The 25645-nt window shown below is 35.0% G+C and overlaps 2 protein-coding genes across 5 annotated transcripts in view; one reads left to right on the forward strand and one right to left on the reverse strand.

Moving 5' to 3' along the window:
• ssp3 (short spindle 3) overlaps positions 1 to 25298 on the forward strand; it is a 62641-nt gene extending 37343 nt beyond the window's left edge. For all 4 annotated transcript variants that reach the window (XM_076403793.1, XM_076403795.1, XM_076403794.1 and 1 more), the window contains exons 22-25: positions 12548 to 12905; positions 19987 to 20181; positions 24585 to 24755; positions 24809 to 25298. In XM_076403793.1, the coding sequence (XP_076259908.1) occupies positions 12548 to 12905; positions 19987 to 20181; positions 24585 to 24755; positions 24809 to 24904 (820 nt within the window). In that variant the 3' untranslated portion in view covers positions 24905 to 25298. The remainder of the gene's footprint in view (positions 1 to 12547; positions 12906 to 19986; positions 20182 to 24584; positions 24756 to 24808) is intronic.
• LOC143195673 (uncharacterized) lies at positions 13035 to 18119 on the reverse strand. The gene is made up of 2 exons (XM_076403069.1): positions 13873 to 18119; positions 13035 to 13801 (listed from the first exon to the last, which is right to left on the reverse strand). The coding sequence occupies exon 1, from the start codon at positions 16155 to 16157 to the stop codon at positions 15798 to 15800; it is 360 nt and encodes a 119-aa protein (XP_076259184.1). The 5' UTR covers positions 16158 to 18119; the 3' UTR covers positions 13035 to 13801; positions 13873 to 15797.
• Positions 25299 to 25645: the final 347 nt, after the last annotated feature.

Genomic DNA, 25645 nt, shown 5'->3' on the forward strand with positions numbered 1-25645 from the left:
CTCCTCGCTTTTTTTTTCCCGATATTCCCGCTTAATCCTCGACCGTCCCGCCATCTGCCTAATGAAAAACAAACAAGGAAGCGGCCGAACAGTCGGTAACCTAATTAATTTCGGCTGCGGCGTCCCAAACGAACCGCCCGGTCCAGGCGGCGTGAGAGAGAGCGACCTGGGGGACGTGGGGGATCTTCCGTGTGGCCGATTTCGGAAGTGGGTACACTCGAGATGTTCGATTGCTGCACGCGTCCTGGAGCCGCGCCAGATGATTGCTTTAGAAATGAGAAGGTGCCTGGATGGGTGGGGAACGTCGGTCTGGAACGAGCGGTAGGCGGTGGCGGAAGAGGAGGACGCGAGGAGTGGGATAATGGAAAATAAACAAAATAAGGGAACGAGAACAAACTGTATATTAAACCGAACTAGTTTAGTATTCATGGAATGACGCAAATACGTATTTGCGTTGCCCTCCCTCATTATTTGAGGGTTTGTAGCCTTGATATTTGTTTGATTTTAACGTCAGGTATGTGTAAAATGTTATCTGTAGTCTATCAAAAACAATAGTCAATGTTGCTGCATTTAACTCTGACTTTTAGTTTATTTTGGCTTTGATATATAACATTCTATATTTTTTTAACACAAGCCACAATGATTTGTAGGTTAGAGTGGTTTTATTATATTTACATTAAACCTTTTTTCAAACCACCTATGGTTTTCCCTGGAGTTCTAATCCCTCTAACAATTGTATATCCAAGTAATGTATTTTACTTTCATTAGAGAGCATTTTTACATTTAGTTCTTGTTTCCTTCGTTGCTGTGTTTCTTTGTCGAGTTATTCTAATATTAGTATCTGTTCTTCTGTTACTACCCGTATATATGTTCTTGATAAAATTAAATATTTAATCACTGCGTCCTCCCTAATGCATTTACCATATTAAAACAGTATTAATTTTCTCCTTAAACACTTTAACCAAATGTTCATGTATATTCTGAACAATTAAACACACGTCCATGTACATATATTCTATCCAAATTAGCAGTGAACTCGTATCATTAAGATGTATAAGGTTTTGCCTATTGCAGTTTGCAAATATGTATTAATACCAGACAATATTTTTTTCTCATTTTATTCCAGTTAAAAAGAGATAAATGCTGTCTGATACGTTCAAACACCAACTCCTAATCAGCCTGCAAAAGTTGTTCGGTTGTCAAATGTCTACAAACTTTTCTGACCTACAAATTATTGTGGCTGTTTAATTAACAGTAGTTTAAGTCCTTCGATAATATATGCACTAGATATACTATAACGTTAAAATAAATTACATTTTATAACATTTTTGTTTCATTATTTTATTTAGATTAGAATATTTATATGTCAACGCTAAAATAATCTAAAATGCGTCAAAAAAAAGTTAAATGGGGCAACATTGGGACGTTTTACGTTTATTAGTTGTTTCCACTCTCATCACCCTGTCTTGGTAATTGTCACCATTGAGTCATAATTCCACAACCAGAAGGTTTCATTCAAATGACAGGGACTGGTCATTTTCTGAGTCACTATTTAACTCAATAACTATTTTTAATTTCCAATCTAAACCTAGTTTACAATTCCACCATTTGTCCATTCATGTCAAGCAAAGGGTGTTCTTATAGTTGTTATAGGTGTTCCTGCCTTTCTCGATCTGCATGTCTATTTTATTAACTCTTTATTATGTTCCATAGCAATTCGATTTGATGAATATGCAGTGATAGAAAGGAGGACGTTACACTTTGTTGTACTTTTGGTTTGGTCATATTGTTCAGCCATCCGATGTACTTTTTTCATGTCTATGTCTAAAAAAAAATAAATTACCTAAAACATAATTAAATATTTTGTTTATATTTACCAAATATCAATTTGATCTTACCTAATTAGAGTCTTTGTCTATTCATTTGTTTTGATCTTTTCCACTAGTGGGCTATGGCATTATGTACTGTTCATAACAATAACTGATAGTTCTTCATAAATTAACTAACGGCTGATTTTCAAACCAGAGCAAAAACTATGGTTCCTTTATTTCTCCGTCATATTCGCTGATGGACTTGGAGCCAAATACTAACTCTGCTCAAAGAATAAAACCATTCTATCAATATATCTGCAATAAGATATTTAAAAAATATTATGATTAAAAAAAAGCTAATCAAATTTTAATGGATATTTTCTATGATGAATTATGAAATTTCTATTTTTGAATTATTCTTCTATGGATACTTTCTAAAGTAAGAGTTATCTCTGAAATAATTGTATTAAATCATGTTTATATTGAAAAAACTACTCCCTGTTTTTATGCATTTTATGAATTTAATCTCGAATACAACTAACATACAGTGCAGCTGCAACAAAATAAAATATTTAATATTCAATAGTATAAATAAGTATAAGTATAAATAATAAGGTATAAGTCTCTAAGGCATTTTATTGGTAAGAAATACCGTTGGGAACTATCCACTGAAAACAGTCGAACAGTCGAAAGTCAAAAAACTAGCGACCGAAAATAGTTATTAGTCAAATGAACGGTTCGATTGTTTTTTCCATTCGTGATGTCAGACGAAGATATACGAATCCTTTCCTGTATAAATTGTGAGAGAGAAAAGGACGGGGATAATTACTCGGAGCAGTTAATTTTAAATGTGCTTATATTTTCCAACGATAGTATAAGCGAGACGGAGATGTATATATTCCTTCATGTACTAACTTTAAAAAAGAAAAGGAAAAAATAATGACTGAAAACTATTAACATGCAAGGAATAATTTCATTTTAAAGGAAGTAGAATTACTTTTATATCCGAATGTTCTGTGGGTCTGTAAAAAGGAATGGAATAATAATCTCACAAATGTTTTATAGTATTTTAATACGTTAATTGCTATTTTTAAAAAACGTTCTATAATAAATATAGATAATAGGATAGACCTAAATAAAACCTAAAAACTAAAGATGTAAAACAACCATAAACACTAAATAAAAATTAAACATATAACTAATCATCGAAAAAACTAACCCATGACATAATTAAAAGTGATCGCACAATAACTTCTAGAGCTTTTTTAAATAAAATGAATGCTTTACTTATTATTGAATGGAACTATTTTTTATCATTATTTTAATATATATATATATATATATATATATATATATATATATATATATATATATATATATATATATATATATATATATATATATATATATATATATATATATATATATAGTCAGCTTTTCTCCCGTGATGATATTTCTTGGGTTGTTTTGGCCAGATTTTTAAAAAACCTATTCCGCGGGAATAAATGTATAGAATGTATAGCAGAATATTTTAAATATAATTAATATAAATCAAGTAATATCATTTTATGAGCATGCCAATCTAAATGGGTTTTCTAAACGCCCAGTAAGTAGTATTTCCAAATACTGCTTAATTTGTAAAGTTGTTGTAGCACATGGTGTAATTATTTCTTTCATTCTAGCTAGTTTTTTTATCTTAATGTCTTCGGGTGAAGTACATTTTTCGTTAATATTGGTACCTTGAATTTCGAGCTGTAATATTGTATATGTATTTTTTGAAGTTAGAATGGAATATATCTCTTTTGTGATAATTTCTTGCATTGCCTCAGCATTACTTGTAATATCAAATACTGATTCTTTAAATCGAGTATTGCAGATAGCATAAGTTGGGTATCTAAGTAAGGGTAAGTTATTATCTTTCAAAATATTCTCAAACCATAGAACGTTTAGCTGAATGCATCATTCTACTGAAAAAATAATAATAATAAATAAAATAATTTTTAATGACCAAGAAAATAAATTATTGAATATTAAAGAAGAGTTTTCCTAGCAGAATATTTATTTAGTGTAAATATTGAATATAGTTTATCACCTCTTTACGGTTAATATTTTTTTACGAAATTTAACTGCTACTCTAAAAACTTCTTCAAGTCTTTTCGAATCGATTCAATTTATGGAACCTTTCGAATTTAAATTTTGTTTTCAAGATTTTAGGAAAGTTTTGACAATCAAAGGACTTGAACAAAAATCGAGAGAGTTAGATAGAAACCAAAAAGACAATCAAAAAAATATTATCTATTATTGCCATAAAAACAGTCAAAAATATTTTACTATTTATCATTAACAATTTTAATCTTTTTATGGTAAAAACATTAACATTAATTACATTAATTAAATTTTATAACATTAACAATCTTGAAAAATAGCATTCTAAAATGCTTTTATATTAATATACAATATGTTGTTATTTGCAAGCAAACTACCAAAAAAATCATAAAACTATATGTATGTATATATATATATATATATATATATATATTGCATATAAATCTATATAAGCCTAAATTCTTCATATTTCTGTCAAAGTCGCGGTTATAACGACAGCCAGAATGTTAAAAATCAGCTGATGAAACTAGTAGAACCGAAAATAGTAACTAAAAGTACACGACTGAAACAGTCAGTAGTAAATAGTAATAAAATCGGATCGAAAGTAGCGACTGAAACAATCGATAGTAAAAAGTAATCAATTACTAAACAGTCGATAGTCAATTTCAATCGAAAGTTCCCAACGCTAGTAAATATCTTTTAAAATGGAAAGATGATCTGAATGCATACAAACTCTAATTTAGCAGCAAGGGATGGACACGAAAAGGGGTGATATAATATTTAATATATTATTTATAATGGGGTTTAATGATTAGTACGTTATAGCATAATATCGATGATACCTGAATCCCAGGGCCTGGAGCTGTTATAGGGTGAAGTAAGGACGCGAGGGTATCGCGCATTGTAACTGAGGGGCGTCAAAGAAGGGGGTGAGCGAGGATTGATTGAGTTGTTAGTAGCGTATGGAGCGATTTTGCATACATTTATCGATGGTCTTTTTCGTTTCTGGTGCATATTAATCCATTGTATCCGCTCGATTATTTCGCCACATGTGCATTACCTTTGGCCCAATTGTTTGCAACATGTTTCTGATATATTCATCTTTGTAGGCGGTTTTTGATCGCCATATGCCGAGTTTAAAATGGTAACTAGATTGGACTATTAAAATATTAAAATCTTTAGAATACTGGATAAGGTTCAATTATATATTCGGGAGTGGTGTGAAAGTGATTTTAAATTTTGTTGTAATTAGTTGCATTATGTTCCTGTTTCATTAACTTTGCCTTGCCGCAACTTCTTTTATTATATTAAGCATTACTGGTCAATAATGTTGCTTCTTTTTCTACATTTTTAAGATTTAAAGCTCAAGAAAATAAACTCAGCGCTTTAACTTTTTTATCCCATCGTTAAGTAATCGATATATTCACAGGTCATTTGAAAAGTCCTCGGCTTGACACATAGATGGCGCTACTAAAATTAAATCCATATGTTTTTTAGTTAGCCCTAACCCTCAAAAGATGCGTGTATAAATTTGACAGCTGTCGGATCATTAGTTTGTGAATTATAGCATTTTAAGTGAAGCAACTTTTGTTATTGTGAAAACAGTGGTTAAAAAGGAATTTCGCGAGTTGATAAAATATTGCTGTACTACAATTGTAATATACAGTTGAAGCAAAAACTTGGCTTGATGCCGAGTTTCCGGACACTGCCCCAGGAAAATCTTCAAAATAGGGCTCAGTTTCGTCGATCATCTCTTCATTCGACGAAAATTTCTTTCCAGCGAGCATTCTTTTGAGATCGTAGAACAGGATGAAGAAGCAATTCGAAGCCCAATTCATGGATTTTTGACACGGTGCATTGTCTTGGTGAAGCAGCCCTTTCTTTTTCTTCAAATACGGCCGTTTTCGGTGATTTCGTCCTTCAAACGGTCAAATAACACTATGTCATCCACTCGGATGACTGTCGATTGGACTTCGGAGTGAAATGATGGAGCCATGGTTCATCCATTGTCACATATCGACGCAAAAAATCGGGTTCATTACGCTTGATCATCTTCAAACACTGCTCCAAATCATCAATCGTCGTTGTTTTTGGTCAAAAGTGAGCTCGCGCGGCACCCACTTTGCACAGAGCTTTCTCATACCCAAATATTCGTGAATGATATGATGTACACGTTCAGTTGATATCTTTAAAGTGTCTTCTATTTCATTCAGTTTCAATTTACGGTCATTCAAAATCATTTTGTATATTTTTTAATGGTTTCGTCGGTAACAACCTCTCTTGGGTGTCCACTGCGTTCACCGTATTCGGTGCTCATTTCACCACGTCTAAACTTAGCATACCAATCCTTGATGGTTGATTTTCCTGAGGCAGTTTCCATGCAGTTCAAATGTTTAAAAGTTCTGTTCGCCATAACATACACATATCAGGCTGTAAAAACTTGATAAAATCACATTGTCTAGTCAAATATATATATATAAGTTATCCTTAACCGAAGTATAACCCATCCAACTATTTGATGTACAAGATACCAGATATTTGATCTTGGCTATTTGTAATTTTATCATGATGGAATTTGATTGAGCTTTGTTGAAGGCTTGATTTTAATTGATATTTTTCTTTATATTTTAAGAAATGAACAGTAGTGAATGTTCAATGAGTTCAGTTAGAGGCCCATTTTTTCTGTCAGATTGGCATTCGAATCTTGTATACAATATATACCGATTTCATGCACACTTATACGACTAAATCCATCGCGTTATATTAAATATAATTTAAACTGAAAGACAGAAGAAAGTATAATTGTCATAAAGTAGTTTTTCAAAAATAGCCTTGTTATTCGAAAGTGCACTTCCGAGGTGGTCCCATTGGAACCAAGTCATGAATAGGGGGGAAGGAGGGAAATCGAGGGAAACCCTCAAATTTCAAAGGCACGTACAAAGTTTTCATATATTTTTTTATCTAATATAATCAGATATTTGTGTATATTGTTATTGCTAAACTGATATGACTTGTAAAAACAATTTCCTTTTCTTTAAGCACTAACCATATAATATGAGAAGTCGTAGAAATAGTGCAGGCAACTGTTTCTATAGTGTAACGGTTAGAACGTTAAAGCTCACACGCGGAGGAAGTCGGTGCCGCGCTCAAACAATACAAAAATAATAATATAAATTTGTATCACATACACAAAATTAAATTACGAACAAAACAAATATAATTTGTTGCTCGAACCGACTTCAAACTGATCAAACTGTTGTTATTAGCTAAAATAATATTGTAAATAGATAAATAGGTTTAGGTAGGTATAAAGTAGTGTTGAGAACAATCGACTGAAATCGACTATCGACTGCTCAGACTATTGACTATCGACTGTTTTGCGACTATCAACTGTTTCGGCTGTTTTCAGTCGATAGTTCCCAACGCTAGTATTAAGATAAATTGTGTGTAAATAGTAGAATATAAAATACGTGTAGTAGAAAGATTAAATAGGTTTTTTGTTTATTTTTATGTAGTTATTACAACGATTATTATGTAGACATGTTGTTTTAAAAATCTAAGCTTGATTTCTTTTCTTTTTAGTGAGTTCCGTATTTATTTTTTGAACTCGTTTTAATTATTTTGTTAAAAATATTTTATGTTGATTATTGCTATAAGCACGGTTGTATCAATAAGAAACTCCTATATTAACATGTTGATTTAAAGATTTTTGCAGTATTTTTTGTTAACTAAAAATAGGGTGTAAAAAAACTTGTAAAACTTTTAAACGGTAGTATATTTTTGGAAAATTACTAAAATCTTCTGTTTTGCTTTGCAAATCTTTTTCTAATATTTCGTTTTAACGTTACCTAGATATGTTGAGATAAAATTCTAATTAGATATTAAACATTTTAGTCCGATTTCGTTGTTGTTCCACCAAAGATCGTTTAACAGTAGCCGATATCTTCACGGCTAATGGAAAAAATACGTTCTATCACTATACGTCGCCCTCCTGGCCATTCTTATCAGATTATCCGAGAGCGACGTCCGCGACCACAGTCGCCGGTTAACCTGATTAGGACCTGGGGGAGTCGTAGGACCGGACCCGGTGCTGGTCCGCTAATATCCTAATTGGAAGTCGACCAAATGCGTCTTCGGTCCTCATAAATCGTCACCTAATCGTGTTAAGTGGAAGGTCTCTCGTCTATACTGTTTGCCATTACGTTTATTATCGGATGTTTGGGGAGGATAACAACCATCACGAGGAATTCGTGTAGGCCTCTTTTTAATTAGCCACATGTCCTTTTTTTACGTATACTACCGGTAGTTAATATTATGATATTGATGATAAATGCCGAAATAACAGGTATAGTAAAAGGAAATCGGTAATTTATTGTATGAAATTGATAGTTTTATTTAACATAGTTATAAAGATCCGATTCGCGTCGTTTATGTGCCATTTTGTTCGATAACTTGTTGCCTCTTTGAAGATAATTACATTATGCTTCTTGCCCCATTGAAATATACCTAAAATAGTCCATATTTACAAGTTTCTTTTGATGCGAAAACCACTTGGTGCTAGGTTTGGACTATAGTGCACGAATAAACACCTCCAAATGAAGCTTCTGGAGCTTCTGGCGAGTTGTTATCAATGTAGAGTTATCTTGATAAAGTAAAATTCTTGTTTTAGAGGCCCAAGTTTGACGTTTTTAGGCGATTGTTTCCTTCGGATGGTCCAATTGTTCACAGTACATTTCTTCCCAATTCTACCGAACGCACCGCATAGGTTTTCTGGTCGTCAATACTTGTTTGCTCGATTATGATCGTTTTCGGCCGACATTTTTGTAGGTGATTCAATTTTTTATCGCCATTTACCAGAAATGCGTCAGTTTTGTTACATTACGATGCAGTAACGATTCACGGGTGCAAATTCAGTCCAAGAGCATTTTTCATTTGCTACCCATACATCTAACTCCATGGTACACATTTGGTAACGAAAGTACCGGAACGGAATGAGCCAGTATCAGAACTATAAACACTATTCGCATTTTCAGCTGCCTGGTTTGCGTCTTCACCTTTACCGAAGAAAAACTGCAAAATATAGAGTATTTTCTCTTTGCGGGTGTCGATTAATTTAGTACGAAAATCAGCTTTCTAATATCTTCTAGTATAAACCGTGAGGATTTTTACCAGTACAATTTACTATTTGCTATTAGAAAAATAATTGATTTCTATATATATATATATATATATATATATATATATATATATATATATATTGTATTAAGTTAGTTAGATTTTTATAAACAACATATTCTTTTCAGGCAAATATTCCTTTGGGTACATTTTTCACTTATATCGTTTATCACTCACTAGTACCTATATCATTAATCGAAAGAAAAGAAATGTCTTAGTTGTTAAGAAATAGGTGGTTCATACATTTTAAACGAATGTGTCTGTTTAACTTCTCATACTATATTTCTATTTTTTTGGTATGACAAATAGTAGTATAGTTTTACTCTTTTTAATCTTCTGTCTAAACCATTATTATCTATAAGCTGGAGAGCCCCAACATGCTGATCAGCCCCGTTTCATGACCTTGATAGTATTATCAACAGTTTCTATCTTTAGGTCCTTATGCAGATTGTCATTACTAATGTACCAGGGAGCATCAACAATCCCTTGTTTTGGAATATTTGTATAATATTTCTATTTCTTTGACTGGTAGGACCCCAGAGTTGAACACCATAAATCCATACTGCTTTCAAGAAGTTGTTGGTAAAATAAAACCTTATTATATACTGACAATGTTGACTATTTTCCCAATAATCAGTACATTTTTTATGCTTCTGCTTTAGTTCTTCACATTTATTCTTAATATTGTTGTTCAAAAATTAATATATTTGCGATGTTTTCTAATTGTTTATATCTAATGAATGTGAAGTGTGTGAAAATAACCAGAAGATAGGCCAAATTCATCCGACATGCCGGATTAGTAAACTGTTTCAACAAATCGTTAATTTTTTTATCAACCAGAAAAACCTCTGCTCTCAGTTCATATAATATTCACAAGATATTAGCTTTCGATAGCCATCGATCTTCTGTGTGAAAGAGAAGTGTATCATGGTCAGAGTCCTTTTCAGGGTAATTTTTTTAAAGGCGCTGTTTTTGATAACATTTACAAATTTTGTGGGCATTTGCTGTGTATGATTAATGCATTCAGGAGTCTTAGAAGCTAACCTGGCGATGTATGATACAGGCGTTGTTATTACCTTAGAATTTTTCTGTTTTACTACGGTCGTCAGCCCGGAACGCGATCTCAACATTGCCGGAGCACCATCAGTACAGAAGGGGGGTCTCTATGGAACTAATGCCGCTTCCCTCATATCTGATGCTACGAATTTCGATAAAATTTTGGACATTCTGCAAATTTTGTGTCATACCCCGGGTATGGCGAAAAACAGGAACGGTACAGGTTCTTCCCAACCCATTGTTTTTTTACGTAAAAACAATTACCTGTTTTAATTCCACCTCGACCCAATTTCTATATTGTCTTAAAAATAAACCGTTAAACGTGAGAAGATCGCGAATGTCGCGTAACCTCTGCGAACGACAACAACCCTCTTAAGACCAAATCCTTATTAATCGAGTTTTTCGAACGAGCGGGCCGTGTTTGTGTGTGTTGTATTCTGCCCGGCAACTCCGTAAGCAACTTTTAATTAAGTTTATGCCGAGAAATTTTGTTTGGATTAAGGAAATCTCAACGAGGCCGAAAGATTTCGTCGACGGCCGACGAGAGACCGCACGCTAGCTGCCGCCTCCCTCTCCTCCACGGTTCGAGCACGATTCGCAACGGTTATTCTCGGGGGTATAGTGGAGGGGAAAGAGACGTGGACGGGGGGGATCGCTGCACGATAATAAACCAATCCATTAGCGGCGTTGCCGGTATTCCGGGTATCGATAGCGATTAGATTACGCGCGGGAGAACCCGGAAGGGAGTTGATTTTTTTGCGCACTCTATATGTGAATCTCGTTGGTAAGTAAATAATAAATTGAGTGATGCTGTTTTTTCTTAATGTTGCAAGGCAACCGTTAACTGGATAAGTAACTAATAGATGATGTCAGGTAGGGGCTATTAATAGGCTAAATCTTAACCAAGACCGATTCTAGAAATAACTAGGTACAAGAATTAATATCTATTTTTTCTTAAATATTCAATAAAATAAGTCTTATCAAAATATTGTATTATTTATGCAACTTTTTAAATTATTTCTTGCCGGCTTGGTTGGTGCAGTGGTAAAGGCGACAGAACGGCCTTCCTACTGTTGCGATAGTTGCGGGTTCGAATCCTACTGTGGAACAGTTGTATAATAATATATGTTAAAAACATTCTTTCTTATACATGATTTTTATGATTCATTTAAATCCAACACAAAATTCTTATAGAAATACTAAAAATGTTTTTCTTCTGTAACTAATGCTAACCTATCTGGTAACACAGCTACCTACAACTGAGTGTAGGCTAACCTAAATATTATTATCAAGTCTCAAAAAGTGCACTCTAAATGAAAACTTCGTTGGTATGTGTATAGTATGTAAATGGTTGTTGAAGAAAACACTAAAATATTATGAAACATCTCAAGCCACTAAACTGATTTTTAAATATTCATAAAACAAAAATATATAATGAGCAAGCAAATTAGATTTTTTTGTTCGTACTTTAATTTAATCGTATTTTAATTAAAATTTTATGTATATGTTACAAATTTATATTATTATATATTATATTTGTATTGTTTGGGTTCAGCACCGACTTCAAAGTGTTAAAATAAGTTAAAAGAATATAAGTGTTCAAATAGTTAAAATAATACTGTAAATAGATAAATAGGTTTAGGTAGGTATTAAGCTAAATTATGTGTATATAGTAGAATATAAAATACGTGCAGTAGATAGGTTAAATAAGGTTTTTGTTTATTTTTAATTAATTACAACGATTATTATGTTCATATTTCATTTTTAAACTTTTTTATGTTAAAAGTTTGATTATTTTTTACTTTTTAGTGAGCTCCTTATTTTTTTTGAAGTCGGTTCAATTTTTTTGTTTAAAATATATTATTTTTCTCTTTTTGGTGCTAGATATTTACTCAATAAATTAAGCAGTTATTTTATTAAGTATTACAATGGGTAGACCAAGTAAAAGTGTAGCCCGTATGAGGAAGATTAGGAATAAAGAAACAATTATTGAAAATAACAAAACACAACAAAATGTTGTTGAACGCTCTACCTATTACACCATAGAAGCAGTTGCCTGCGGTATTTCTACCCCTTTTCATATTATATGGTTGGTACTTAAAAAAAAGTGAATGACTTTTATATTGAACTACTTCCGATTTTTCATCACATCAGTTCAGTAATAACATTTGCATAAGTATCCGATCTACTGTGATATCCGAACCACAGTAGAAATATATACCTTTAGTATAAAATATAGCTTCAGTTATTATAATTTTATAATTGAGGAGTACATATTGATGTATTTATCTCGCACTCGTCTTGCTTGTGAATTAATCCAAGTAAAAATGAAATGTAGTAATAAAATAATTTATAATTAAGATTATATGTCTACTTATCTGAATTTTATTTTGTTTCAGTTTCTCAGTGTGCGCTGGTATCGTGGAGCAATTGGCCCGATGTTGCTTAGCAGTAAGAGGCCCTGTCCATGATGTCCCGCCAGCTTGCAGCTTCCTGCTGGCCGCCTTGGAGTTCCTGGCTGCTCTGGCCCTGCATTGTCCTGAAGACTCAGATCCCACCCACTTGGTCGCTACTCTCCACGGTACCGAGCTCCTCGGCTGCGTGTCCATGCTGTACGGTTCGTTGCTACCTCCGGATGCGACTCCTAGAGGTGAGGGGCAGTCCCCGCCACCGTTGCCTTCGCCGTGTGTTGCTCTAGCCACTGCTACGTTCCGATTATTGCGCAGAGTAGCCGAGATTGATCTGGAAAAGTTTCAGGTAATTTCTTATTTGATTAGATAATATATCTCGTGAATGGTCTAAGAGAATGTCAATGAGATTATTTATATATATATTCACTAGGTGCTTTAAATGGTTTATAGGTTTTTTATTTTAATTTTTTTGAGCGAAAAGCCTCTTACATGGCGAAGAATATATTAATTCAACGTCTACTTTTTTCAATGAATTGATTGTACTTGGTATCGTGGAAAAATATATGTATCAGTTCAAAAAATTAGATATCTAATCGATAGTATTAACTGTGTAAGGTATTCTGTTGTTTAACTATTATGATTTCAATAGATGGCTTTGATAAACTGTATCTCGCAGTATAAAGCACCCATCAATGCACTACACTCTGAAAGAACAATTGTTGAAAATATAAATCATGGAAATTACCTATTCCGACATATGAGGAATCAAACCTTGCATTAAAAATGTTTTGAAACTATTTGGAAATGATTGGATACAAGAAGAAGCTACAAGAAGATAATTTACAATAATATATAAGATGTATGGGTACCATTACGCCCAGAAGCGGCCAATTTTGGCAACTGGTGCTTTGTGGAAATTGTGCTTTATCAAAAGCACGCCAGGCTCACATATCAATAGTGAATTTCCAGGAATGTCGGGAGCTTGTTTGGGATGTTCCTATGCTTCTATTTTTCCGGATCTGGTACCAAGTGAGTACCAACAGCTCCTGTCCATCGCAAACTATTTTTATGAAAGGTTCACCTTAAGACAGGTCCTTCATTATACTTCCACTTCAATAAACACCAAGATTAATTATCTTCGATTACAAATCCATGTAAAACGCAAGAAGAATATGAAGAATGCTGAACATAAGAAACAATTTCCAATCACTTGAAGAACATGAAAATGATTGAAAAGCTTTGCTATTTTGTACCATTTGAATTAAAGCCAAGAGACAAAATACATTTACATTTTATTGATGAAAAGTGGATACGTTACAATAATCCTAAGCGAATCAAATCATGGGGCCACAAATATCCATTACCCCAAGCTAATGCTTCTGTATTTGGTAGTGTTAGCGTGGTGTAGTATACTATGAGCTGCTAAATCCTAGTGAAACCATCAATGGGGACTGCTATCGACTACAATTGGTACGTTTGGGACGAGTACTGACACTTCAGCGTAATAACGCTGGACTACATGTTAGAAAACCGGTGAAAACATACTTGGAAACACTAAAATGGGAAGTGCTTCCTCACCCGCCGTATTTTCCTTAATGCTACACCTCTTATGAAGATATCAAAAAAATTAGTCAATTCGTGGAAAGCTTTAAAATATGCAGCTGTAGGAATGTTCGTCTGATCGGTCGGAATATGTGGCTGTCGATGCGACTGTTTGTCCGAACACTCACCACTATTCTGTGGCAGGAATTCGCACTGGATCTGAAAACACTGGTTGAATAAAAACTTGTGTATTTGGATATTGAATTTCGAAGTGGTACTGTTACAAGGGGTAGAGGAAAAAGAATAGAGAGCGAGACGTCGTCGTAGTGGTCTTTTATAGCCGGGAACCGTATGGTACCAATCCACCAGCGTTGCCAACCTTTTAACTTGATGTAGGTGAATATGTGATAGCCGAAAGGGTCGTAGTGGCCGCTACATTACTCCCCTTCTAGTGGAGCTGTCGTGGAACGTACCTCTATGTAGTGCAGTGTCCTGAGCACGCCCGTAATCACGCAACCAATCGCACAGAGACTGCTTATGAAATGGGGATCCAACCGTAGTCAGTTTTACGGGAGCAGCTGTCATCGAAGGAGTAGCAGGACGTAGTTCGTTTTTCCTATAACCTACCTATAAGTGTGGTGCCTTACATGTCCCGTTTCATGGTGCAAGGGTGTTCATGTGTTGATGTTATGCATGATGGGCTTCTGTGGTCTTCGTCCATCGCGTTAGTTTCGTGGGATAACGTCGACCATGTGATGTTCATGGGTTCCTTGGGCTGTCCTTCCATGCACTTGTCGAGCACCTGTTGAGCTGGTTTATCTGTTAAGCACTTCGATCACGCCAGGGTCACCAATTGTAGGAATGTTCGTCTAGTCGGTCGGAATGTGTAACTGTCGATGCGGTTGTTTATCCGAACACTCACTAGTATTTTTGTAGAAGAAATTCGCACGAGAACAGAAAAAATCGAGTGAATAAAAATTCGTTTATTTCGATATTTAGTGATAGATGTAGTCGACGGGAGAATGGACAAGATATTAGATTAGGTAAAGGAAATACGGAAGCGCTATGGAAGTGGTACTATTACAAGGGGTAGAGGAAAAGCAAAAGAGAGCGAGACGTCGTCGTGGTGGTCTTTTATAGCCGGAAATCGCATGGTACCAATCCATCAGCGTTGCCAACCTTTGAACTTGTTGTAAGTGAATGCATGGCGACCTAAAGGGCTGTAGCGGTCGCTACACAACTATCAGTGTGACAATACTTGGAATAAGATATATTGTACCGTTATTTTTTTCACAAAAAACCTTCAAATCCTTTAAAACTAATTTATAGATCCTTATATAAATGTTACAAGCTTTTTCAATATATGTGAGATATACTTTAGGTTTAGCCATCAAAATTAATTCACAGTTGTACTGTAATAAATGAACAAAGAAAAAACTCCTAGATGCACAAGTTAGTGAATACAAACATTTACTATAGCCCATAGCAAACAAAATACATTGGTTTTTGTCCTATTTCGTTTATTGGCCACTTATCTATTAATACGTCGACTTAACCAACATCAAACAAACATTTAAAAGAAAAAAAACCCAGTCAGTCGACGAGCGCGCGCACCCTCATACACAAGCATACAAATAAAAGGATAAAGAATCGCCGGGGCGTCCCAGGGGGGTACTCGTTCTGTTGCGGCTTGCCGTTAAGTAACGGACGGCTCCTGCCGCTCCCCTTCGCTGCGCTCCGTTCCCCCGGGACCCGGTGGTCTTCGGGGAAGCGTGGCGCTCTCTAATCGCGGCCTCTTCTTCGGCCCAGTGCCCCCCCGCATCGGTAATTGAATCGGCGCGTCGCGCACCGATCCCCTAGGGGGCGGTGGCGGGAGCACGTGCCTTGCCCGTTGTTTGTTCGGTGGATTGGCTCGTCTTCTATTCAATCTATTGCCGTATGTGTACCTGGTGGACCGGGATGGTCCGCTTTCGACTGGCTGGGTCGGTTTTGATTCACGATTGCGGTCGATGCCAGTTCGACCAGCTGTTTCTCCCGCAAGGCGCCTGTTTGACATCTCGGGTCACATTCTGATGTGAGGGTTTATATTTGTATTTTGGGTCTAATAATGAAGAATCAGTAATTTATTAACGAAAAATTGTTTTTTTGTAAAATTCGAGAAACCTACCTCGCTTAAATGAAAAAGCCTTCTGTTATTTGTCGTATTAACCAAGTATTGGTAGATGTTTCAAAATAATGATGATTCCAATAGCCAATAAAGCATCTTCAACTTACTTAAGAAGAATAGAAAAAATACAAAACGCTGCCATGGAAGCTTTTAAATCTAGTCCGATAACTAGCATGCAATGCCTCATTTCTATAGAACCACTTAAATATCAAAGAATGAGACTGGCTCTCAAAGAAAATATGTAACATGTTTATCCAATGTAGCAGTGAACATACGTCATCTAAATTTATGACGTCAAAACGTCAACTCTGAGTTTTAGTTCAGTTTGGCTTTGATATATAACAAACTTCTAGTCTAAATAAAATAATGAAACAAAAATGTTATCAAATATAATTTATTTTAACATTATAGTACATCTCATGCCTATAATAGCTTATAGGTTAGAATTGTTTGTTATATTTACATTAAACTAGTTTCCTCACCACCCATGAGGTAGAGTTCTAGGTGTGTTTGTTATGTAGTGGTATCCCCTGGAGGTCTAATCCACCTAATTAACGAGGCTAATGAGTGGTCAACATATTGTAAATATTTTATATTATAAGGATTTTTATCCATTTATAGTTGGAAAAGTATATATAGCCCAGTACACTTAAGTGGTACCTGCTGGAAGACAGCTTGCTTAAACAAGCTTTAGCCCATTAAAAAGGACTTCTTTTCCCCTGCTACCTTTTTAATTCACCCATTCACCCTAATGAATCGAACTGAGAGACCTCTGTGTGCCAGTTGTGAGGAACCAATATCAGCCTCTAATGTTTTGGCGAAATTTAAGTATTTATTAACTGTCAGAAGAATTTGTGACTTATCTGATTCATGGAAGGATGTGTCTTGCCTTTAAACCTGCCCAAATTGATGTCCTCAAAGAAATCAGTCTGTATTCTAAAGTCCGATTATAAACTGTACATAGTCTTATTTTATGATGGCTTTTATCTATAAAAAGAATTATTATTTATTTGTTTGTCCATTTAACTGTTTTGTCTTGATGTTTGTTGCGTAGCTTTCATTTTTGATCTATTTAATCTTTTTTTTATTCTAAAGACTGTAACTGTTAATTAGCTTATTGTTTTGGAATTCCTTGGAACGCGCAACTGACAGATAGTATTTAGCCTCGGTTATCGTTAATAATTCTTGCTGTGTTTTAATCATCTCTAAAAATTGCTAAATCGTTGGGGAGACTAAACCAATAATATCAATCAATAAATCCAATAAAGCAGTGGATTCATGCTATCTAAATTTATAATGTCGAAACGTTGTCGTACTTAATTTTGACTTTTAGTTTATTTAGATTTTAGTCTTTGATATATAATAATATTCTAATGTAAATAAAACTTGTATATATTATCGAAGGCCTTAAACTACAATTAATTCAACAGCCACAATAGTTTGTAGGTTGGTGTTATTTTATTATATTTACATTGAACTCTTTTCTAAATTACGCATGGTATCCCCTGGAGGCTATATATCCACCTAATTAACAATTGTATATCCAAGTAATGTTTTTTATTTTCATTAGAGAGCATATTTACCTTTTCATGTTTAGTTCTTGTTACCCTTACCCTATCAAATGATTTTTTTTCCCAAATATTTTTCTTGGTAAAATTAGAGTTAATCACTGTATTCACCCTAATGCACTGCCATATCTGCAAAACAGCTATTATTCATGTCCTAGTTATCCTACGTTATTTATATATTGTCAGCATCATTCCACATCTAGAAAATGTCATTCAGTCAGTTTCACTTTAAATAGAACCTTCAAAGAATAAAATGTTATATAAAATGTCACATATCTTATTACATTTAATATTTATCAAGGCTTTAAAACTATTACACATTTACTGTTAACGATTTCTTATATTTGCACCGTGTGTTCCGTTTATGTGAATTATGTAGTTAGTTTCATTTTAACTGCTGCATATTTTCATTACTTCATTTATGTATTCATATAATCTTTACGTTCTTCCATAATTCTCAACTAAAATGTATATTGCAAAAACAAATTTTTACATAAAATTGCATTGTTCTTTGTTTATTTATTCCAGCCTTCGATCTTTAAAACTGCAGCTGCAGGTTTTTCAATTTCCCTGCCAGTAGATGTATTTATTTGAAGTTATTATGTTATGTATTTTATGTAAATCTGAAATATCAAACGTACAGATTTTTGATTTGCCTTCTATAGAGAACTTTCGTGTACCTACTGTTTTCTACTTTGTTTTATGTCAAACTATCCAACAAATGAGGAATTGAAATTATATGAAGCTATTTAAAAATTGTTAATATTTTTTGCAACATTCATTTTAACCCTTGATGTACAAGTTAATTTATCTATTACCTGAAATATTCGGTTAGTGCTTTGTTAAAAGATGTATTTAGTAATGAAGACTGAAATGAATTAGAAGTGTATGCCACTACAGTTTGCAGAAAAATCTTAATAATCCTTAGAATTGCCTCTAGTACAGTGATATTATACTGTGTCTACAGTGCCATAAATTACTAACAGTCCTTAAAAAAGAGCAATTTTTCTTAGCTGTTCTGTATTCACCAGACATCAAGTTAAATCTTTAATGGGATATATAATATACAAAAGGATATACAAAAACGAGATACCAATATTTTATTACGAATATGATGGTTATTATGGGTTGATAATTTTAAATAATCATAATAAAGCATATGTCTAAACTATCTAAAATATTATTCAACAATTAAATACGTTGTCTTATTATCCACTTTTCATCGCCAGTCACAATACTCGCTCTAGCTGGTTTTTTTTTGTAAGAATATACTGTTAAATTTATTCAATTGACGTCTACAGATCATTGTTACACTCGGTTTTAAGAGTTTGTAATGCACCACATCTTGGTGATCCCACCATATGTACAGCAAAACCTTACGGGTGACTCTTCTGGACTAATTTATGACTTTTTACACGTGGAATTGTCGTAGTGGCTCACTTCTCAACTCCAGTCACAATATCCAAACTCTTTTTTTGGTTGAATAGCATTGAACCCGAAATGTTCATATGTCCACAACAGTTCGAATTGGTATTTTCGATCAATCTATACGGTAACCATCTTTCCTCCTTTTAGATTTTTCTCATTACATGTAAACATTTGGTCACAAACAAGCAAACGGTTTATTTATGAATTGTTCATCTGTCTGAAAGATTTCTCAAGTTTGAACTAGATTTTCGTCCAGTAAATCAGGCAGTTCATTGTCTTAGAACTTTTTTGGTTCCTCAGGTCTTTTAAATCATTGAAATTAAAATCGACAATTGGAACATGACGTACCAGTACCATCATAAGGCTCTAAAGGTGTTTGGTTGGCTTCGATGGCAGGTTTCTTCAAACCAAACAACAAAAATAGATAATGCAATTTGATAGTTTCATAATTAGTACACTGAATAACTAATAATACTAAAGGGAAAACTGTTAATTTATAGAATAGTGTTAAAACCATTTAACAGTTAGGTTAGGTTGTTCAACAATTAATTGATAATTTACATCTTCGCCAATAGATATTCTACAAAAAGAAAATAAATTAGCCTAAGTAGAATATTAATGTTATACCAAAACGATGTTGAAATAGCTTGTAATGTTATTATTGGCTGATAATTTTAAATAATCGTATTTCAAAAGGAATTAACTGATATTCTTTGTTACAGGAGGTGTTAGGAGCTGAAGGTATTTCTCTACAGTTTCGGCACATCAGCGGTCATCTAGTGTGGTGCTGCGCCAGTCCAGCCTTGCCGCGCGTCAACGGTAAGCAAGACATCACACTCACCGTCGCCTATCAGGACCTGCTCCACGAGGTCGTGACAGTGACCGGCTTCTTCGCTGTCGGTAACACCGAGAATCAGGTGAGGGTTCTTTGCAAGAAAAATCTTGAAAATTTGTAATACATCTACCTAAAAGAACCGTGAATTAATTTTAAAGGATATTCTTATAAATTCGACATATTATTTTGAGAAATAGTGTACGTTATTATTTTTCAAAACGTACCTCTTTTTCGCATATCTTCATAAAGCTGCTAGACAACACGGTGGTTATCCAACACATTAAGAATTTGACCACTCAAAGGTCAATTTTCAGTCGATCAATCTATTCGAGCTATTTCCAAGGTTCAAAAAGAAGGATATTAGCTCCCATGTTAATTAAAGAAAACCGGGAAACGTAGGACGGTATTTTTCCATATGTCAGCAAATGGCAGAAAAATCATTTCTTGATTTTTCAAACAAATTTTTATCAAACAGAATCAAACTATGACAACCCTACACAATTTGGAAGAAATACACTTGGTGAACCCTTCGTATGCCTGAAAATATTTTTATATTTCTTATTGGTCCGAGTTTTGCTCCTTTGTCCGAAATGTCTACATCATTTATAGTCAAAATAGTACGGTAAAACCTCTCCTCTGAAGTGCCTGGGATAGATCTTCCAACGACGAAACATCGATTTGCGATCCTTTTACAAGTTTCAGTCACCTCATCTGTATCCTTTTCTGTAGCCATCCTCGTGATGGTTCCACGTGAAATTAATCAGATTAGGATCAAACTCTTGTAACATTGTTGCCAATACATTAATACATTTTCAGATAAAGTACAGAAATATGTGTTTTTTATCTCTTCTCTAACATCTTTGGTGTAGACTACCGCTTTGTCTATATTTATTTGCTGTCTCGACCTTCCGAATTGAAGGGGTTGCACTTATGCATATTTTATTGGATTATTTCCCTTAAAGTCAACGCGTATAATTGTATCGTCCTCAGTAAGTATTTCTTTTTTTCTTTCCAAAGCTGTATATTGGTGCGTTATATTGAAGTCATAAAAACATTTTTCAAAATTACCTTCCAACGTATATTGCGTATAGATTGCCACTTTTGATATAGCACTGAAATAGAATTATTGAATTCTTTGTAATGTAGGTTATTTTACTGTACTGTTGTATTGCAGTCCCACGAAAAACCTTTTTTATTATATCTTTGCAACAAACTAAATTCCAGATGATTTAAAATTCATATTATTTTCGCAATATATAATGAAGATAAGCATATCTCTCCCTCTCTCTCCCCTCCCCTCTCTTTCTCTTTCTCTCTTTCTCCCTCTTTCTCTTTCTCTCTCTTTCTCTTTCTCTCTCTTTCTCTTTCTCTCTCTTTCTCTTTCTCTCTCTTTCCCTCTCTCTCTTTCTCTTTCTCCCTCTTTCTCCCTCTTTATCTTTCTCCCTCTCTCCCTCTCTCCCTCTCTCCCTCTCTCCCTCTCTCCCTCTCTCCCTCTCTCTCCCTCTCTCTCCGTCTCTCTCCCTCGCTCTCCCTCTCTCTCCCTCTCTCTCTCTCGCTCTCCCTCTATCTCCCTCTCTCTCCCTCTCTCTCTCCCCCTCCCTCTCTCTCTCCCTCTCTCCCTCTCTCCCTCTCTCTCCCTCTCTCTCCCTCTTTCTCCCTCTCTCTCCCTCTCTCTCTCTCTCTCTCTTTCTCTCTCTTTCTCTTTCTCTTTCTCTTTTTTTCTGACTTTTTTTCTGTTTGTCATCTTCTTAGATCGAGGAGATATGACATGGGAGATACATTTTGGCTAGAAAATAGAAATAATCACAACAGCATTGACAGTACGTAATTAACAAAGAAATATCAGAATATGTACGTGAAAATAGTAAATATACAAATAAAATAAAATATTTAGACAAAGAATCACAAAATAAAACTTACCAGTGGAGAGAAACATTCACTGATACATATCGATATTTTGTTGCCCAATATATATATATTTTTCGCCGAAAAATAAAGAAGTATAAATTGTCGAATTTTTAGTTGCAAAGTAAAATATCGATATTAAATACTTTTCTGGAATTTTTGAAGGAGAGTATCGAACTTTTGTTTTGGGATTTATCTCTAAACAACCCCCCTCTACCGCCGTTTAGGTAGTTTAGCGTGGTTTGGTATCGACATTTTTTATTCATCGATATATCGACCGACATATCTAGCAGGGATTCGGAAATATTTGAGCATGCGCAAGAATATGAAACGGGTAAACTATCCTGTATGCTGACATGCTGACTGTATGCATTCAATAATACGAAGGATGAGAAAAAAACTGATGCAACTGCTTTTGTAATCGAAAATTGGGGCGGTCAGCGTTACGGTATTAAAACTTAACGTATGGCCCACATTTCCACATTCTCACAGTTGCATCGGCCGCCGCCGCCATGGGTCCTTCGAGCTGCTTCCGAGAAAGATGCAGCGCCGACGCGCCGTGAGTTATGCGACTTGCGATAGGGACGGGCGCCGCGAACCGGGTGCTTATCGCGCGTTTCGGCCGTCGTCCCGGGTTCGAACGACATTCCGTCGTGATAAAACCGAAATGTCGCTTGAAAAAAATATGTACGCGTTCAGATGTTTTTTCGGTCCGCGTCTCTTTTTTTTTCGTTATTTTCTGTTGGTTCGGTTGTTTCGGGAAAAGGTTTATCGAACGGTTATGGAGAGATATCGGCGAAGGTTCCAAATTCCGCGGTACGATCTTTCGAGGGGTACCGTCGTCGCACAGGTAGAAAAAAATAATCGTACCCTATTCGTATCGCGACCAGCCGATGGTCTACTCCATTTGTTTGATGATATATTCCGACAACCCTTAAAATCCCTTTCTCTCCACATTTGTCACTTCTGTGTTAATCTTCGTGTTATGCCACCAAAGTTGGGCAATATGCATGCTTTGATTTAACTAAAATACAAAATACTGTTGATTCTACTATTAGTTTATATGTCTTTTGATCAGCGATATATATTAGCCATAACGTGAATTATCAGTGTAAATATAGTTCAAATACGACGAATTGGAATATTTATTGCACGAAAACCCATCCCAAACTGAGACAACCTACCAGTTGGTGAGAAAACTACAAAAGGATAAGGGAATAAGTTTGGATAAGATGTAATTATTGATTGCATTGTCATTGCCATATTTCACATATTAAATATGCCATAATTTCAAATTTGCAGTTTTTATATATATTCAAAGGTGATACACTGCTATAGCGACCCTCGATGCCATTTTTATAGTACGATTTGTCCTTTGCTTCAAAATAGGCTTCAGTTTCGACAATCACCTCGTCATTCGACGAAAATTTCTTCCCAGCGAGCATTCTTTTGAGATCTGAGAACAGGAAATAGTCACTGGGGGCCAGATCTGGAGAATACGGTGGATGAAGAAGCAATTCGAAGCCCAATTCATGGATCTTTGCCATCGTTTTCGCTGACCTGTGACACGGTGCATTGTCTTGGTAAAGCAGCACTTTCTTTTTTTTTTAAATATGGCAGTTTTTCAGCGATTTCGTCCTTCAAACGGTCCAATAACGCTATGCAATAGTCGCTATTGATGGTCCTTCCTTTTTCAAGATAGTCAATGAAAATTATTCCATGCGCATCCCAAAATACAAATGCCATAACATTGCCTGCAGACTGTCGCGTTTTCCCACGCTTTGAAGCGGGTTCATCATGTGCAGTCCACTCGGATGACTGTCGATTGGACTTCGGAGTGAAATGATGGAGCCATGTTTCATCCATTGTCACATATCGACGCAAAAACTCGGGTTTATTATGCTTAATCATCTTCAAATACTGCTCCGAAACATCAACTCGTCGTTGTTTTTGGTCCAAAGTGAGCTCGCGCGGCACCCACTTTGCACAGAGCTTTCTCATACCCAAATATTCGTGAATGATATGATGTACACGTTCAGTTGATATCTTTAGAGTGTCTGCTATTTCATTCAATTTTAATTTACGGTCATTCAAAATCATTTTGTTTATTTTTTAAATGTTTTCGTCGGTAACAACCTCTTGTGGGCGTTCACTGCGTTCACCGTCTTCGGTGCTTATTTCACCACGTCTGAACTTCATCGGCATCAAGCCAAGTTTTTGCTTCAACTGTATTTTTTCCCTTCAAAAAGCACTATTTTATCAACACGCGAAATTCCTTTTTATCCATTTTTTTACAATAACAAAAGTTGCTTCACTCAAAATGCTATAATTCACAAACTAATGATCCGACAGCTGTCAAATTTATACACGAATCTTTTGAGGGTTAGGGCTAACTAAAAAACATACGGATTTAATTCTAGTAGCGTCATCTATGTGTCAAACCGGAGACTTTTCAGTTGACCTGTTATGGTGTTAAAACAAGGGAATATCACATTAAAATATATGTTATATATTATATTACAATAGTCAATATCAGAAGATTGATTACCCTGTGATTTTCTTAAATTTCATTTGTTTCAGATGCTTTTGGTCAGTGGTCAGTCACCATCAGTCCTGCAACAACTGTGCTCTTTGCCTTTCCCATACTTCTCCGTTGATGTATTATCCAGTGTGTTGTACCCCACGCTGCTGGCTTGCTGCGCCAATAACGAGCACACAGTCGCCATTTTGAAGCAGGAACTTTCCTACGACGTAAGTGCCCAGAGTACACCAGCACTAATTAAAACTAACCAACATTATTGCAGCTTTTGGAGGAATTCAGGCGTTCCGAAACGGGAAAGAAACTGAAGCTAATCCAGCTTCTCGACGCGCAGGCGCTGAAGAAACAAAAGCCGCAGTAAGTCGGCGCTCTCCCCACCCGCCGCATTATGTACGCTAATATTTACAATCAATTAATTACAAATGGATCGTTACGTTAATTATTTATTAATTGAGACCGACACTTTTCCTTTTTTTATTTGTTTAGCCTCTTTTTTTAGGTTTGAAAACTGAACGTATGCCATTGTCTGTACGACGCAGTTGGCCGTGAATCGGTGATCGGTTTTCATTTGTTTTTTTTTTTCTTTATTCTTTATTTTTGTAATTGCCGTTGTTTTAGGAAGTATTTTTATGTGGATTCGAAGTATTAAGTCGGGCGTTTCCTATTAGCTATTATTATCAAGTATAAATCCATATAGTGTTGTGTATTTTTAGCCTGTATGCATTTACAAGAATAAAAGCACTTTTTTCAGTATATGTCAGCTGTTTTATTATTGGTTTTAACCTTGGGCTATTTTAAATTTTGATATGCGAGCATTTATTTGTTATTTCAATAACACTATGGGTTAAATTTTTGATGTTTTTTTTTATTAATGACCAGCTAGAACCAATTGATATTTTGCTGATTTCGCTTCAAGTTCGGAATGTTTGGGTTTTCGGGCGACAGAGACCCTGGATTAGGACTAGGATTGGGGTATTTTAATTATCTACCGCGAGTGATGAATGGGTAGGGTTTTGACCAGCTGGTTTTCGTGTTGTAAGGTTCCAAGAGAGAACCTCACACTGAGCTCGCGAAGCTTTTCGTGAACGGGATGTCAGATTCG

Source organism: Rhynchophorus ferrugineus, unplaced genomic scaffold (assembly GCF_030347505.1).
Source record: "Rhynchophorus ferrugineus isolate W39M unplaced genomic scaffold, kcgeb_rfMv2 rfM4, whole genome shotgun sequence".
Taxonomy (NCBI): domain Eukaryota; kingdom Metazoa; phylum Arthropoda; class Insecta; order Coleoptera; family Curculionidae; genus Rhynchophorus; species Rhynchophorus ferrugineus.